Raw genomic sequence first — 16541 nt, 5'->3', positions numbered from 1 at the left:
TAAGAAAGCAGACTGGCGTTCTTTTTTAATTACTTGAATTCATACTTGTAATATTTCCTGGTTGGTTTTAGATGTCTTTTATTTTCTTGAACCGGTCGCAGCAGATGGCCCCGCCCCTCCCTGAGCCTGGTTCTGCTGGAGGTTTCTTCCTGTTAAAAGGGAGTTTTTCCTTCCCACTGTCGCCAAAGTGCTGCTCATAGGGGGTCATATGATGGGTTCTTCTCTGTATGTATTATTGTAGGGTCTGCCTTACAATATAAAGCGCCTTGAGGCGACTGTTGTTGTGATTTGGCGCTGTGTAAATAATATTGAATTGAACTGAATTGAATGCCAGAGCTGATAGGCAGGCAAAATACAGAACTATCAGAACAATGAAGGCATGTTTCCTGTTAGAAAAACGAGATACATGCAACTGTTGAGCCTCTAAAGCAGGGGTGTCAAACTCAAACTCACAGTGGGCCAAAATTCAAAACTGGAACAAGGTCGCGGGCTAACGTTAATATTTATTGAAAAAAATCTTCCTCTAGATATAAGAATGAATCTTTTCTTATGGACTCAAACAAGTTTTGCTGAAAACCTGAATATGGAACAAGCCAAGCTTAATACTAAACAATATATATATTAGCTGTATAATACCAGTAGGCCAGCTCTGATAGTCATTTGGTGTGGCTTCACGGGCCAAATGTAATTAGGCTGCGGGCCAGAGTTTGACACCTATGCTCTAAAGTTTAATATAATCACTCCAAAAATAATAGGTAGTTCATCACAAACCAGCACAGACATAGCACCATTGATTGACACCAATTGTGTTTGATTTTGTTAATGTGGGGGGGCTGGTTGACCTTGGATGACCTCTAAAAAATTGTAATATTAACATTGAAACAAAAGCAGCACAAATGTTTAACATGAATTTGTTTGATTTGAAGACGGTGGGCCAACATCACTCACATTAGAAACAATGTGAGTGAACTGCCTCCTACCTCTTGAAGCAGTGGGCAGCAGTAACAAGCCAACAGGAGTTGATGAGTGAGGCGCCACACAGAGGATGGTTGCCTTTAGACTGAGACCTGAGCCACAGGGACACCTGCCACGGCCACTCACCCCTGAAATCAAAGAGTCAGACTCTCAGAGCTGTTTCAGTCAAAGACACTGTCAAACTGCCATGAGACTTCTCAAGCAGCAAAAATGTCCCACTGACATGAAACTTCTGAGTGCATATGTGCGTGTACGCTAACCTCAGTGACTTTTCTCCTCCTATGATTCTTCGCTGACGACGCTGACGACTGAGTCTGCGGCCACAGCTCTGCATTGCTGAGGCACCGTTTCCCGTGGGATCTAGTGTATAATCACAGATGACACCTGCGTCCTCGCTGTGGCGACAATCATGGCCTTCTTGTCCTTCAGCTGGACACTGGCCTAAGGATGTTTCAGTTCCTGAGCATCGCACATTGTCCAGATGGATTGGACCCTGACCCTCACCGAAATACGCCATAGATCGAGCTTTAGCCACGCCACTGCAAGGACAGCACGGAGACAAAACACTTATTCTTTTATTGTATGAGTGTATATGTCATTGTGTGTGCTGTATTGTTACTACTGCCTGCTTCTGCATTGCGCAGGCATTTATTCACCCTTCACACACACATTCATATACAGCTTTATTCATTGCTGTTATGCACTTTGCGATATCACACACTCTCCTACAGCCACCTATATGAATCATAACCATAAGCTCCTTTTCACCCTGAATACAGAACACAAGAGGATGAAACTTTTCACTTACAATAGGAAAAACCACTGACACAGCCTTCTAGGACAAATATATCTGTAAAAATGTTGTCATACTAACGTGAATCCCAGCTGTCTACAAACTACAGCTGCATTAACGTCATTCCAGCCATCATCGCACACACTTCCCCACTGGCCGTTAACAAACACTTCCACTCTGCCTTCCCTCCTGGTCTCTCCTGCAACCAAACGCACCAGAGGGCCTGAAAACAGAGATCAGAGGGACAATGTGTCGTTACTGCCACAGCGAAATGCTGAGTTGGTGTTGGTCTGCGTAGTGCTACTCAGAAACGTACCTATGGGTGTGTAATTACTTTGTATCTCATTGGCATCACTGTGACAGAGAACACCTACATCCTCACTGTGTGAGCAGTCGTGTTGTCTCCACTGAGAATGAGTGCAGGCCAGTAAAGTGGTCTCTGTCCCGTCACACTGCACCTCATCCAGCTGGATCAACCCATTGCCTTCTTCATACACCTTCTCAGGAGCCACTTCTGCTCGCCCCCTGCAGGCAGGGAAAATGCATGAATGAGATAAACAACAAAAACAATAGTTCCCTATAAGTTCACTCAGACTATTGTTGTGTGATATGAAGACGCACTGACCTGAAACCGAGCTGTCTGCACACTACCTGGGCATTGAGCTCAGTCCAGCTGTCATCACACACAGTGCCCCATTGTCCCTGGTAGTAAATCTCCACGCGACCCTCCCGGTCGCTGGTTGCTCCCACCAGGCGAACTGCACCATCTGAGACCACGCATCGCTAAATTACACACTTGTAAGTATGAACAACTTGTTTTACTGCTTTAGGTCTTTCAAAGGCTGCTACGTTTAGGTTGGACTTTAGCTGAATAATTACTAAAAGCAGCATATCAACACAAAACTAAAGGTGAAAACCAACTCACTGAACAGTGTTAACAAAAGCTCACAGGAAATTTTACCCACAACAAAAGACTGTTGACCTTGTAGCGGCTCTAAAGGAAAAAATAGGTCATCAAAGTCTTAGGATTAAAAAAAAATATTCAGAGCAATATATATAAGTCACACAGTGTGCACGTAAACACACCAGACCTGAAGAAAAAGCTGATCGTCACTCGAATTTTATAGTCACATAGAGGCTGGGGTTGGTGTGTGCTTCCTTCCTTGGCTCTGACCTGTATATGGATTGCAAGACACCCCTGCATCGTCCATGTGTTCGCAGTTGTGCTGTTCCCAGTTGCTATGAGGACAATCTTCTAGAGAGAGTTCATTGCCTGTGCACTGAACCCGAGCCAGCAAAACTGGACCAAAACCCTGGCCAAAGTGGGCCCGCGTCCATGCTTTGGCAACACCCCTGTTGGTCAGGACAATTCTGAATTTACATATGCACTACAAGACACCAGAAATATATTACGAATACATGAATAAGCTGCGGATGTACGGTCCAAATATATGTACAGTGAGCATTAGTGCTGGTATGTGATCCTGCATATAATTAAGTGTTTTCCTGTGTTATCTTTGATCCTCAGATCCCGCCCTCACATGTCTCCCAGTTGGACTTTTAGACGTTGTTTTTCCAGATTCTGGACCTTCTTCATCTCCTCATAAAGATTTGCTGTTTATTTATTAACTCTACCACAAGTCTGCATCCTGGGTCCTCGACTAAACTATCCAATTCAGGGTTGCAGGGAGGTTGAAGGCTATCCCAGCTACCTTATTGGGGCGAGAGATGGGGTACATCCTGGACAGGTTGCCAGTCTATCAGAGGGCTAACACAGAGAGACAGACAGCCATTCACGCTCACTCTCACACCTATGAGCAGTTTAGAATCACTAGTTAACCTAACCACACTAATTGCATGTCTTTGGACTTTGGGAGAAAGCCAGAATACCTGGAGAGAACTCACACAGACATGGAGAGAAACATGCAAGCTGCACACAGAAAGGGCCTGGCTACACTCAGGACCTTCTGTCTATAAGGACAACAGTGTAAAATAAAAGTCATTCAAGCATAAAGTAGTTATATGTTACTTATTATGGCATAATATTTCATTGCATTACAGTCTTTGTTCTTAATTGCACTGGTGAGAAGTAGCCACATTGACTTCTGCATGTCTAAGTTGTAACAATGTTACCCAGTGTGAATTATAATGTTGCATTTCATAAGATAATTTGTCTAAAATCAAAGTGCAAAGATACTGTTTGTGTTAGCTTTGGCACATTTTCAAAGCTGTTTCTTAAAGACAAAAGCATGAAGACGTTCTTCGACTCTAGCTGCCATCTAACTACAGCCACATCTAAGGTGCAGCAATAGCTGTATGACATGTAAACAGTTACATGTGGTTTAACTTACCAATGTGACAATGCCGTGATCATCCAAACACATTTTCTGAACTGTTGTCTTCCTTCCAACTACACTATTGTTGGCTTCATGACCTCAGCTCCTTGTTGTTGCTCCCAGGCTGGAAAGCACAGAAATCTTACTCCATTCTGGAAACATGGTAAATGGACTAATACGTATATACCAGCTTTTCTAGTCTACTGAGCACTCAGACTTGTTTCTACTGCAATTCTCATTCACTCAGTCACATAACACTTTTATCTTTCTACACTCACACTCCAATGGCTTCATCGGGGGCATCTTCGGCACACGGCTGGAGCAGTCGGGATCAATCCACTGACAAACCGACTGATAGACGATGCATTCTACCACCTTAGTCACAGCTGCCCTGAAGGGCCTACATCATGGTCATTTACAACAGCAGCCCACCTTTCTGATGAGTTTCTAACGTCCACAATTTAATTTTCAAACCCAAAAGCAGCATCTATGTCATGTATTCCATTATCAACTTAGGCTTGTGTAAACAACGTTCCCATAATGCATTTTGCTGGTGATGTCACAGCTTTATAGAGGCCGATAAATTAAGATGAGAAATGGTTTATCGGGAATCTATGGTACAGTAAATTATTAAGCTATGAGTGTGTACGGGTGAGCTTAATAAGTCTGTGTAGGTTCTCAGTCATCCAGGTCATGCTAATCTCAGGAGCGATTGGACTTCTGTAAGTTGCTTTGCAGAACTTTCTAAAGTGTGACTCTCGAGTGGTTTACCTCCTGTCTATCTTAGGATCTGTAAGTTACAAGCAACTTAAAGAAGTCCAGTCATTTGTTTTCCAAGCTACATAGATGCAGATGGTGTGAGGGGATGTGGAGCAGAGCGATACGTACCTGTCGGCACCGAGTGCATGCAACATCCCCCCAAAAAGTGACACAGAAGGTTTTGGAGCAGGGTTCAAACAAACGAGTGAATACAGACTTTCTTCTGCAGAAACTTCATTTCAATTGAAATTTGAATGTAGGGATAGTTAAGCTCACCTAAAGCCCTGAACTCATTGTTCATTAAGACTTTTACATGGAAGGACTTTATATGTAACAGGAGGGAGGCGATGCTGCCGTGGTCCTGAGTCGTTTGTGTTTTGGGGCTTTCAGGTTTTGTCATTTTTGTGACTCCGGGTTGTTTTTACGTTTATATTGGTTCTTGTATTTCTTTCCCTGAGTGTATTTAGCCCTGTTCTTAGTTTTCAGGTGTTTAATTGACCACTGACCACTACATACAATGACAGATCTTGCATTCTGTGTGTAGCAGCAGCTGATTTTTTCTTACCCCAAGCCCAACTGTCGACACACCACTTCTGCATCAAGATCATCCCATTGGTCATCACAAATGGTTCCCCACCTGCCGTTATGGTACACCTCCACACGCCCCTCAAATTCCTCCAGGCCTCCTGCCAGCCTTAAAGGGATTCCAGTACCTGGCAAAGTGTTGAAGCAACCATTTGTATACTAGTGACAGTAATATGTTACTCTTGTTCATTATTGTTATTAATGTTATTGTTTTGAATGAACAACAGTATGATGCAGCGAGGTGAACGAGTGAAAAGTAAGTACTGAAGCCAACAAATTCAGTCGTTTCTGGGCAGCAGCTGGTTAATTTCTTGAAACTTGATGAAATCTAATTACTGATCAGGAACTCAATGGGGATGTGGCGTACAACACTAGAGGCCAACTCCAAGCCCATAGCACAAGTCACCATCAAGTGCGGGATCTACCAAGGAGATGCTCTGTCCCCACTGCTGTTCTGCATAGGCCTGAACCCCCTCAGTGAGATCATTAACAAGACTGGCTACGGATACCGACTACGGAACGGAGCAGTTGTCAGCCACCTCCTGTACATGGATGACATCAAGCTGTATGCCAAGAGTGAACGAGACATCGATTCACTGATCCACACTACCAGGCTATACAGCAATGACATTGGAATGTCGTTCGGACTGGAGAAGTGTAGTCGGATGGTAACAAAGAGAGGGAAGGTAGTCAGAACTGAGGGGATTGAACTACCAGAAGGCAACATTGCAGACATAGAGGACAGTTACAAGTACCTGGGGATCCCGCAGGCAAATGGGAACCATGAAGAGGCCGCTAGAAAAGCTGCAACCACCAAGTACCTGCAGAGGGTCAGGCAAGTCCTGAGGAGTCAGCTGAATGGTAAGAACAAGATCCGGGCCATCAACACGTACGCCCTGCCCGTGATCAGGTACCCTGCTGGGGTAATAGGCTGGCCAAAGGAGGAGATAGAAGCCACTGACATAAAGACAAGAAAGCTCCTTACCATGCATGGAGGGTTTCACCCCAAGTCCAGCACCCTGAGGCTGTACGCTAAGCGGAAGGAAGGGGGCCGGGGACTGGTGAGTGTCAGCCCCACAGTCCAGGATGAGACAAGGAACATCCAAGAATACATTGGGAAGATGGCCCCAACTGACCGAGTGCTCAGTGAATACCTCAGGCAGCAGAAACCCAAGAAAGAGGAGGGAGACGAGGAACCATCATGGAAGGACAGGCCCCTGCACGGTATGTACCACCGGCAGATAGAGGAGGTGGCTGATATCCAGAAATCAAATTCAAAATTTCTAATTCAAATTCAAATTTTATTTGTCACGTACACAGTCATACACAGTACGATATGTAGTGAAATGCTTGGACAACTGCTCGTGACCTAAAGAAAACAAAAAAGGAAAAGGCTATGAATAAGATAGGAAATAAATATGAAAAATTAAAAAGGGTAAATTTAACTAGGAAGGAATAAAATATAAATTAAGGTTAAAAATGAAATAACTGTACAACACAAATTAGAATGAAGGGTAAATTTAACTGGGAAGAATAAGATAAAATATATAAATTAAAGTTGAAAATAAAATAACTGTACAACAAAATACACAATATAGAACTATATAAGAATGTATGAAGAAATATAAATAAATATATACACAATAACAGCAGCGTGATTTAAGTAATGAAGTGAAACGATGTCCAGAATGTCCAGTGTGTGTGTAAGAACCATATGTGTGGGTCAGTACTGTGTGGTGATGTGATTGAGAGACCGTATCGCCTGCGGGAAGAAGCTCCTCCTCAGTCTCTCTGTGTTGGTCTTCAGGGAGCGGAATCGCTTTCCTGACCTCAACAGAGAGAACAGTCTGTTGTTGGGATGGCTGAGGTCCTTCACCATCTTCCTGGCCTTGGTCCAGCACCGCCTGCTGTAGATTGAGTGCAGGTCAGGGAGCTCGGAGCGGATGGTGCGCTCAGCTGACCGCACAACCCTCTGTAGAGCTCGTCTGTCCTGCATGGTGCTGTTCCCGAACCAGGTTAAGATGTTTCCCGCCAGGATGCTCTCTATGGTGCAGGAGTAAAAGTTCCTGAGCACCTTGGAGGGCAGTTGGAAGTCTCTCAAGCGTCTGAGGTGGTAGAGACGCTGTCGGGCCTTTTTCACCACGGTGTTGATGTGACAGGACCATGACAGGTCCTGCGTGATGTGAACTCCGAGGTATTTGAAGCTGTCCACTCTCTCCACTGGGCACTCGTTGATGACGGGGGTCTGGTAGTTCCTCTCCTGCTTAGTGCTGAAGTCCACTATCAGCTCCTTTGTCTTACTGACGTTTAGAAGGAGGTTGTTCCTCTGGCACCAGTTCTCCAGATTCCTAATCTCCTTCAGGTAGGCCGTCTCGTTGTTATCAGAGATCAGGCCCACCACGACGGTGTCGTCAGCAAACTTGATGATGGTGGTGGAGCTGGTAGTGGCCACACAGTCATATGTGTACAAAGAGTACAGCAGGGGGCTCAGAACACACCCCTGGGGGGCTCCAGTGCTGAGAGTGGTGGAGGCTGAGACATGTCCGCCCATCCTTACTGCCTGTGGTCTGCCAGTTAGGAAGTTGGAGACCCACTGACACATAGATGAGCTGAGTCCCAGATGCTCCAGCTTGGTGGTGAGTGTGGAGGGAATTATGGTGTTAAATGCAGAGCTGTAGTCTATGAAGAGCATTTTAACATAATTCCCCCTTCTAGTGTCCAAGTGAGTGAGTGATGTGTGGAGGAGATGAGAGATGGCATCGTCTGTGGAACGATTTGGACGGTAAGCGAACTGTAGTGGGTCCAGTGTGTCTGGTAGTGAAGAAATGATGAAGTCTCTGACCAGGCGTTCAAAGCACTTCATCACTACTGAGGTGAGGGCTACAGGGCGATAGTCATTGAGAGAAGCAGGGTGGGGTTTCTTCGGGACAGGAACAATGATGGACTCTTTGAAGCATGTGGGGATCACCGACTGAGATAAAGAGATGTTGAATATCTCAGTGAACACAGGAGCTAGCTGGTATGCGCAGTCTCTTAGGATACGACCTGGGATGCCGTCTGGTCCTGCTGCTTTCCTGGTGTTCACTCTCTTGAAGGCTCTCCTTACTTCATGCTCGGAGATGACGAGCACGTTTCCGGTGCTGGCAGTATCTTCCTGTCTGCAGCCGTTAGCGCCGCTAACACTAGCATTGTTGGAGTCCTTAGCTGCAGCCTCGAAGCGAGCATAGAAAGTGTTCAGCTCGTCTGCCAGAGTCACAGCCGCGTTCGTCATACCGGTTGTTGGTGCTTTATAGTCCGTTATTGTCCTTAGTCCCCGCCACAGGCTCCTAGAGTCACTCTGTTGGAGTTGTGACTCTAGTTTCCTCCCGTAGCGCTGCTACCATGTGGCTGGACAAAGCTGGACTGAAAGACAGCACAGAGGCACTAATCATGGCAGGAACAAGCTCTGAGCACAAGATCCATAGAGGCTGGGGTCTATCACACCAGGCAAGACCCCAGGCTGTGTAAAGATGCCCCAGAGACAATCCAGCACATAACAGCAGGGTGCAAGATGCTAGCAGGCAAGGCATACACGGAACGCCATAACCAAGTGGCCGGCATAGTGTACAGGAACATCTGTGCCGAGTATAACCTGGAAGTCCCGAGGTCAAAATGGGAGATGCCCCCAAGGGTGGTGGAGAATGACCGAGCTAAGATCCTGTGGGACTTCCAGATACAGACGGACAAAATGGTGGTGGCTAACCAACCGGACATAGTGGTGGTAGACAAACATGAGAAAATAATAAAAATAATAATAATAATAATACATTTTATTTCAAGATGGGGAGAGGGGACGGAGAGAGAAAGAAGAAGATCTGAGACACCGAGATGGGATGGTGATCTGAGATATGGAGGGGAGAGATGATGAATAGCCTTAAATGTATACAAGAGTATTTTGAAATTGATGCGATATTTGACGGGAGCCAATGAAGCTGCTCCAGGACAGGAGTGATGTGATGGATAGAAGGGGTCCTGGTGCCTGGTGATGATACGAGCAGCAGAGTTCTGGACGCGTTGGAGCGTCCAGAACTTACAAAATTACAATAAAGTAATTTTGTAATTCTTTTTGTAATTTTGAGTTTGTTTGTGATGTAAGGTCACAAATCTCACCTTCAGGTTCAGCACAAAGCACCCCTGCTTCGTTTCCGTGGTTACAGTCTCCAGTGGCAAACTTCCTGTTCCAGCACTCTAGCAGGGAATTCTCGTTACCACGGCAGCCTAGACGCTCATAGTGGAAGATGGGACTGGGGCCAAAGTAGGAATGCTGTAGGGCTATACCAATCTCACTGCATGAAAAGTACATATACAGAGACACTCTTAGTTCAACGATCATCCAGGCAGCATATATCTGACAGTGGGACATCCAATCACATTATTTACATCTAATCACCCACACCTTATCATCCTCTCTCTAACTTACACGATTTAACACAAAGTTTAAACTGCGCATGTTCTTCTTTTGTGTCATTCTTAACATAGCATATTGGAACATTAACCACACATGGATATAATTCATGTTTCATCGAGTTTATGTAATTCTAGATTCTAGATATGTCTTTAGCACATTCTCACATGAAGATTATTATATCAGCTTATTTTTATGAAATCATATATTTTATAAGACATTTTCTGAGATTAGTGGCTGCCCAGTGTCACCCCTCCCTCCCTGTAAAACACACCAAGGTCAGACTGTCTCTCGGTGAGGCCTGATTAGAATCATTACATAGATTTATTTACTAATTTATTCTGTGTTAAACTTATACATACTCATTTTAATACACCTGATAATATTCTGATCAGTATGAACCATAAACAACTATCAACAAAATCACATATGAATTATGGTTCTGTGGTCAACCATTAACACGCCTTCCTTCAGTTAAAATGTGGACAGTTCTTATCTTCTCACATTCCTTCACACGCATTCACACACTAATCTACCAGGTTAAAGATGGATCATGTACTCACATCATGTTATCATTTAACATATCAAACTTATATTCTGATTTGTCTCTGATTAAGAAAAAATCCCATTATTATTATAAAGCTCTGATTCAGCCCTGATCAATTTTAATCACATTAAAGACCTTCCACTCCCTCTCAGCTGTAATGACAGGGGCGGCCAGCGGGGACATCCGTCCCTCTCGACCTCACATCACCTGCAACATCAACTTGTCCCAGTGTGTTTGTACACACTGTCTTGGTATGCAGGCATGTCTCACTGGTTGAGAACTGCCTTAATTCTTTGTAGCATTGATTCACAAAATTGCTGGAAACATTTCTTAGAGATTTGGGTCGATACCGACATGACAGCATCATGCAGCTGCTGCAGATTTTGGTCGTCCAATTTATCAATTCCACCACATCGTGAAGTTTCTCAGTTAGAGATCTAGAGACCATGGAGACCAAAGTACTGCAATGTTTTAGTCTTCTCTTCTCCTGCTGAGTGTGTGTGAATTGTAACCCCAGTTTCTGGGTATTAGATGACGGGAGGTAGTATACTACTATTACCTGTGGGCCAAGGTTCGACATGTCGTGCTCTTCTTCAGTTCAATTCTGTACTATTTATTTAAGGCCAAATCAAAATAATGGTTGCCTTAAGGCTTAAGTAAGTAGTGGTTATTTGAGCTACTAAGCTAATGTTGCCTTCCTATCAGCTTCAAACAGTGTAGTGATTGCCCTCTGACCTCTGGCATCAAAAAGGTATTTTGTACAGAACACAGTCACTCACTGATTTGTTTCTATTTTTGGGCCATTCTCTGTGCCCAGGAGATCAGCACTTTCATAATTACTCAGCTCTAGTACTGCCAGCCTGTGCAGCACCAACAACCACGCCGAGCTCAAGTTCACTTAAATCACCTTTCTTCATCGTTCCGATGCTTGCCTTTGCGATTTAGCAGGCAATATCCTCATAAGCACAGATCTGCTGCCTGATTATATAAAGATGAGGAAAAAATTCCCTCATATCAAAATTCAAATGTAAAATATTCCCAGAACAAGGAATTTTTAACACACCTTTTCCAACTGTCCTTTTTTATTTTGGATGCCTACATTATTTTTACTTTGAACACAGAAACAACATTATTTCTAAAAAACAACAACAAACAAAAATAAATATCACCAAACGGATCCTAATAGTCAGCAGTGTGTCCTTTTTACTAGATAACATGTTGGTCTTGTCGGGTTGTTCTTCATCGGGAGCACCGTGTGTTTTGGCTCTCGTCATGTTGGGAGACAAAGCGATGACCCCAGACCCAGTTTTGCAGCTAAGAGCTGATCTCAGCGTGTCCTCCTTTCTTCATGATGAGAGTCCTCAAACACACCGAAGTATCTGCACAGCGTAATACTCCCACCATCGTGTTTCGTTGTGGAGATACTGTTCTTTGGGTTCTGTCTCTGTACCCGAAGAGCTCTAGTTTTGTCTCATCAGAACCACATGTGTATATATACTAGGGGTGCAACGATACACAAAATTCACGGTTCGATACTTTGGTGTCACGGTTCGATATTTTTTCGATACAAAAAAATGTTCATGCTTTTTTAATTTGTCATATATTAAAATTATAAATATATACTTTAACTCAAAGGTACAGTTTTTAAATTTAATGTTGCTGAAACAACAAAGTCATAAAATAATAAATCTATCTGATTGAGGAATCACTCATCTTTGGAAAAGAGTTTATTACAGAGAAATGGCTCTTTCCAAAGTAAAAGCTATACTATCCGCTTCTTCTGGGCTATATTCTCAGCAGCATATTAAACATATCAGGTGCCCATAAGGAGAATCCTGTGCTAACAGCTGTCTAAATGACTCGGCTAAAGTTTGTAGCATGCTGCTTGTTGTTTTTGTCTGCTTCCACTTGTCTTTGCACTAGGATGATGTCGGAGTAAATGTGCAGTCATACTCGTTGTGTTCCCACTAGTGCTGTAAGCGTTAATCTGAAATGACGTTAACGTCACAACACGGCAAATCTCTGTTAACGAGCTACCGCCGATCGCCCCGTGCGTGGGGCTGGACGGCCAACACGTTAACGAGCTAACTGCGCTAACACACTAGCTCCCACCCATGTAATTGAGCATTGCGTGGCACATCTGACATACTGTTTTACTTTAGTCCATGACTCGCTTACCTTCAGCTTAACTTCTGTCTCGCTAGCTTGCCCTGTGCTCAGTGAATCTGCGTTCGACTACTCCGCCTAGGCTGCACTGCAGAAAAGTTGATAAAATAAATTACAAATGTTGTATTGTTCGATACATATGCGTACCGAACCGAAAGCACTGTATCGAACGGTTCAATATCGATACGAGTATCGTTGCACCCCTAATATACAGTATGTATGTATATATATATATTACCTTTAAGACTGGTTCTTAGCACTTTTCTACTCTGAGTACTCAAAGCACTTTTATGCAACTCGTTCCTTCTCCAAATCACACCCATTCATTTCATCTAGTTTTTTTTTAGTGCTATCTAACTAACATTCATACACATTCACACTCAGATGGATGCATCGGAGAGCAACGTGGGGTTAGTATCTTGCCCAAGGATATTTGGCATGCTGCTGGAGTAGAACCAACAACCTTCCAGCTAGCAGGTGACAGCTCGACCACCTGAGCTACAGCCACCCCACAGATATGCATAGTGTTCGTCCAGGTGTCCTTGAAGGTGTCTCTTCTGCAGAAGTGTAGTTGTTGTTGGTCTGCAGCCTCAGTCCATTCCAGTGATCATCTTCTTTAAAACTACTTGGCTACATCATTCACGAGTGTCTTGGCAGCAGTTCTGGGGTCTTTGGACACATCTGTTTTAGTGCCTGAGTCTTTGAAATGGTTGCTTCCTACCTCTGCCAGACTTGTTTTGTTCTGTGAATTTCATGATGATACTATAAAATATAATAATGAACTAATTTCTTTAGCCTTTGGCATGATGCTTTCTCAAGTGACAAACACGGCCAACAGAAATAATTCATGGTCTATAATAAAAACTAGCAAGTTTAGAAATGCTAGGGTAAAAGCACAGTGCTTGATTTCTTTGCAATAACCTTTAATTTCATAGGTTTGCTAATAGTCTTATCTTTGATCTATATTTACATTAACAAGCAGCTGAAAAGACATTAAAAGACATACATAATAACAGTTAAATACCACATTTTCTGCACAAGCACAGTAATACATTTAAACTCTGGTGGTCACCTGTTCTTGAAAGGATTCTGTTGCCATCTTTTTGTATGTTGCCGAAGCAGGAACTACATTACATTAGTAAATGCCTCACTCTACTACTTGAGCCACAGCTACTCATGTGTGTGTTCCTCAGCTGGGTTAAAATTAAAGCTCTGCCATTACCTTAGTCCAAGCTGTCTGCATATGACACTGGCATCACGGTCAGTCCAGTGTGTGTCACATACTGCGCCCCACTTGTTATTCACATACACCTCCAGACGGCCACTGTTGCCTGAACCCCCCACCAGTCTGACTGCACCTACACACATCAGGAAGAACTTCAACAAGCAGAACTCGTACAATAATAACAAAATAAAATATCATTTTAAACAAGAATCTTTATGAAATCAGTGGTTTGATGGGATGATGCAATGATCGGGGACCATTCTTAATTTCGTTGTTCTCATGACAATGACAATAAAGTTTCTGATTCTGATTCTGATTCTGTTTGATCATTCTACCAAAAGTGAAGTGTCACTGGCACCTATGACGATACAACATAGCTACTCAGAGGAAACTGTGGACTGTGTGGAACGCTTAAATTGTAACCTGTCACTTTGAGCAAAGGTAAATATGCTTAAAAAGGAAAAAGACAATCGCAGAAAGACATAGAAAGGCTTTTGCTTCAAAATTGAATCTACAAGGGGATAATGAAATGAATGCATATACAGGATGCACCCAGGCCATCTGCAGCCCCCAAAAGCACTGAAGCCCTAAGGCCATACAACTTGATGACAACTGCAAGCCCACTGCAGCCGCAACATGACAAAGGCCCCAGACGGGGAGGCTCCCAAAAGACAACCAGAGAACCAGAGGCAACAGCCATCCCTGTGAGAGGACAGGACAAGCTGAGGACAGGACACCAGGTCCTCGGGTCCACACTGGAGCCTCTTCAACTAACTTTCTCTGGCTCTGGAACATAACATAGCCCAAGATCACCTTGGGAAACTGGTCACTGATGCTGAAGCCTGCCTCCTTACCGTCTCCTGGATGCTTGAAAACACTACTCATACTGTGGGCCTGAAGAAGGATAACAGTTTTATTAAATTATTTTTATTTTCTACTCAGGCAGAGTAGGCAGGTCATTCCCTTGGTGAGGGATGTCACCAACTCTTGGAAGACTGCTTTTCTGCAGCGAGTGTTTTCACCTGCTGCTGGCTGGACACCACTGAGTTCAATTCAATTTTATCTCTAAAGCACCAAATCACAACAGCAGCTGTCTCAAGCCAACCAAACAGAGCCTGAAACTCACTGTGAAGAATTTCCAGTAGCAACAGGTGTGCATCAGAACAGTCTTTTATCTACAGACTCCAAAATGTTCACTGTTTCAGAGGAGTCATCAGTTGTGCTTCCTTGGTGGATGGAGTGCCTTTGCTGCTGCAACGAGTTGGCACCTTGTTTGGTTTCCCCACAACACCTAACTTGAAACAATCATCATCCTAATACCCATAATATACTTTTATTACCTTTAAGACTGTCTACAAATAAACTGATGGAAAAGAATAATCACTGAAATAATTGGAATCAGTTGTGCATCATCATAGCGCTCCCACATCCATATACACAGGGAGTGCAGAATTATTAGGCAAATGAGTATTTTGTCCACATCATCCTCTTCATGCATGTTGTCTTACTCCAAGCTGTATAGGCTCGAAAGCCTACTACCAATTAAGCATATTAGTATGGAATGCCAGGACTGCCATAATGAATTAATTAAATACACCATTAAATAATTAATTAAATGTGGCAATAATTAATTAAAATTGGAATTAATTAATTAAATAAATAGTTATGACACATGTAATTAATTAATTATTGACACATTTAATTAATTAATTATTGACACATTTAATTAATTAATTATTGACACATTTAATTAATTAATTATTGACACATTTAATTAATTAATTATTGACACATTTAATTAATTAATTATTGACACATTTAATTAATTAATTATTGACACATTTAATTAATTAATTATTGACACATTTAATTAATTATTGACACATTTCATTAATTATTGACACATTTAATTAATTATTTAATGATATATTTATTTATTTCATTTTGGCAGTCCTGGCGCCTGGCTCTCGTCATGAAATAATTTTATCTGTCAGCCTCACCCATCAAACTCAGGGGGCGGGGTTAACGCTGATCGAGTCAAAACCATTGCTTAGGCCTGGTGGCCATTGTTTCTAGCACACAACAACCGGCATGTAGAAGCTAACAGAACTGAGCTTTGAAAAACCCTGTTTGTGTGTCACCAAATACCGTTTTAATATTTTTTTAGCCGAGAATGTAGTGGTTTAATCTTCATGTGTCTGGTCGGTTTGTCAAGATACAGCCTCTTTGCAAAAGTGCTTCGATGATTTCGGAGATGTCTGCCCAGTCTCACGGCAAAGCGTGGGATAGACCCGCTCGCCTCGCAAGCAATCCCACCGACAAAGCGCAGGCCCCGGTACACAGCTGTAATAACCCCCGCTGACTTCTTTTACTGAGGTTATATTTATCGGTGTTTTATTTCCTGATGTTCTTATGTGTCCTACGTGTTTCAGTCGCCAATTCTGAATTATAACTAACATTAAAAACATGTTTAAGGAGGAGAGAGAGCAAATAAATCTGTTTAACATCTGATCTTTGGGTTTTTGTTCAGTAATCAGCGTGACCTGTGTATAAACACATAAAAGAGATAACGTTGGTGTTTCCGTCATGTAGTAACTGCTGGCTTTAACTGTACAAAGGTTGTTCGACACTGTGAAACACATACAGACTTCATGATGTTCGGCTAATATTTTTATTGTGAATATTAATCATGCTGACCTCGCTCTGTACAC

General features: G+C 43.0%; 1 protein-coding gene across 1 annotated transcript in view; it reads right to left on the bottom strand.

Annotated features, from left to right (window-relative positions):
- LOC309720189 (neurotrypsin) overlaps positions 1 to 16541 on the bottom strand; it is a 28074-nt gene that overhangs the window by 3159 nt on the left and 8374 nt on the right. The window contains exons 4-12 of the mRNA XM_082556850.1: positions 13828 to 13963; positions 9598 to 9773; positions 5429 to 5576; positions 2943 to 3121; positions 2394 to 2535; positions 2085 to 2293; positions 1850 to 1991; positions 1236 to 1514; positions 981 to 1103 (exon numbers count right to left, since the gene is read on the bottom strand). Of these exons, the coding sequence (XP_082412976.1) occupies positions 981 to 1103; positions 1236 to 1514; positions 1850 to 1991; positions 2085 to 2293; positions 2394 to 2535; positions 2943 to 3121; positions 5429 to 5576; positions 9598 to 9773; positions 13828 to 13963 (1534 nt within the window). The remainder of the gene's footprint in view (positions 1 to 980; positions 1104 to 1235; positions 1515 to 1849; positions 1992 to 2084; positions 2294 to 2393; positions 2536 to 2942; positions 3122 to 5428; positions 5577 to 9597; positions 9774 to 13827; positions 13964 to 16541) is intronic.

The sequence above is a fragment of the Aulonocara stuartgranti genome, assembly GCF_965226115.1.
Source record: "Aulonocara stuartgranti genome assembly, chromosome: 13".
Lineage (NCBI taxonomy): Eukaryota > Metazoa > Chordata > Actinopteri > Cichliformes > Cichlidae > Aulonocara > Aulonocara stuartgranti.
This window is presented reverse-complemented; position numbering and strand designations above follow the sequence as displayed.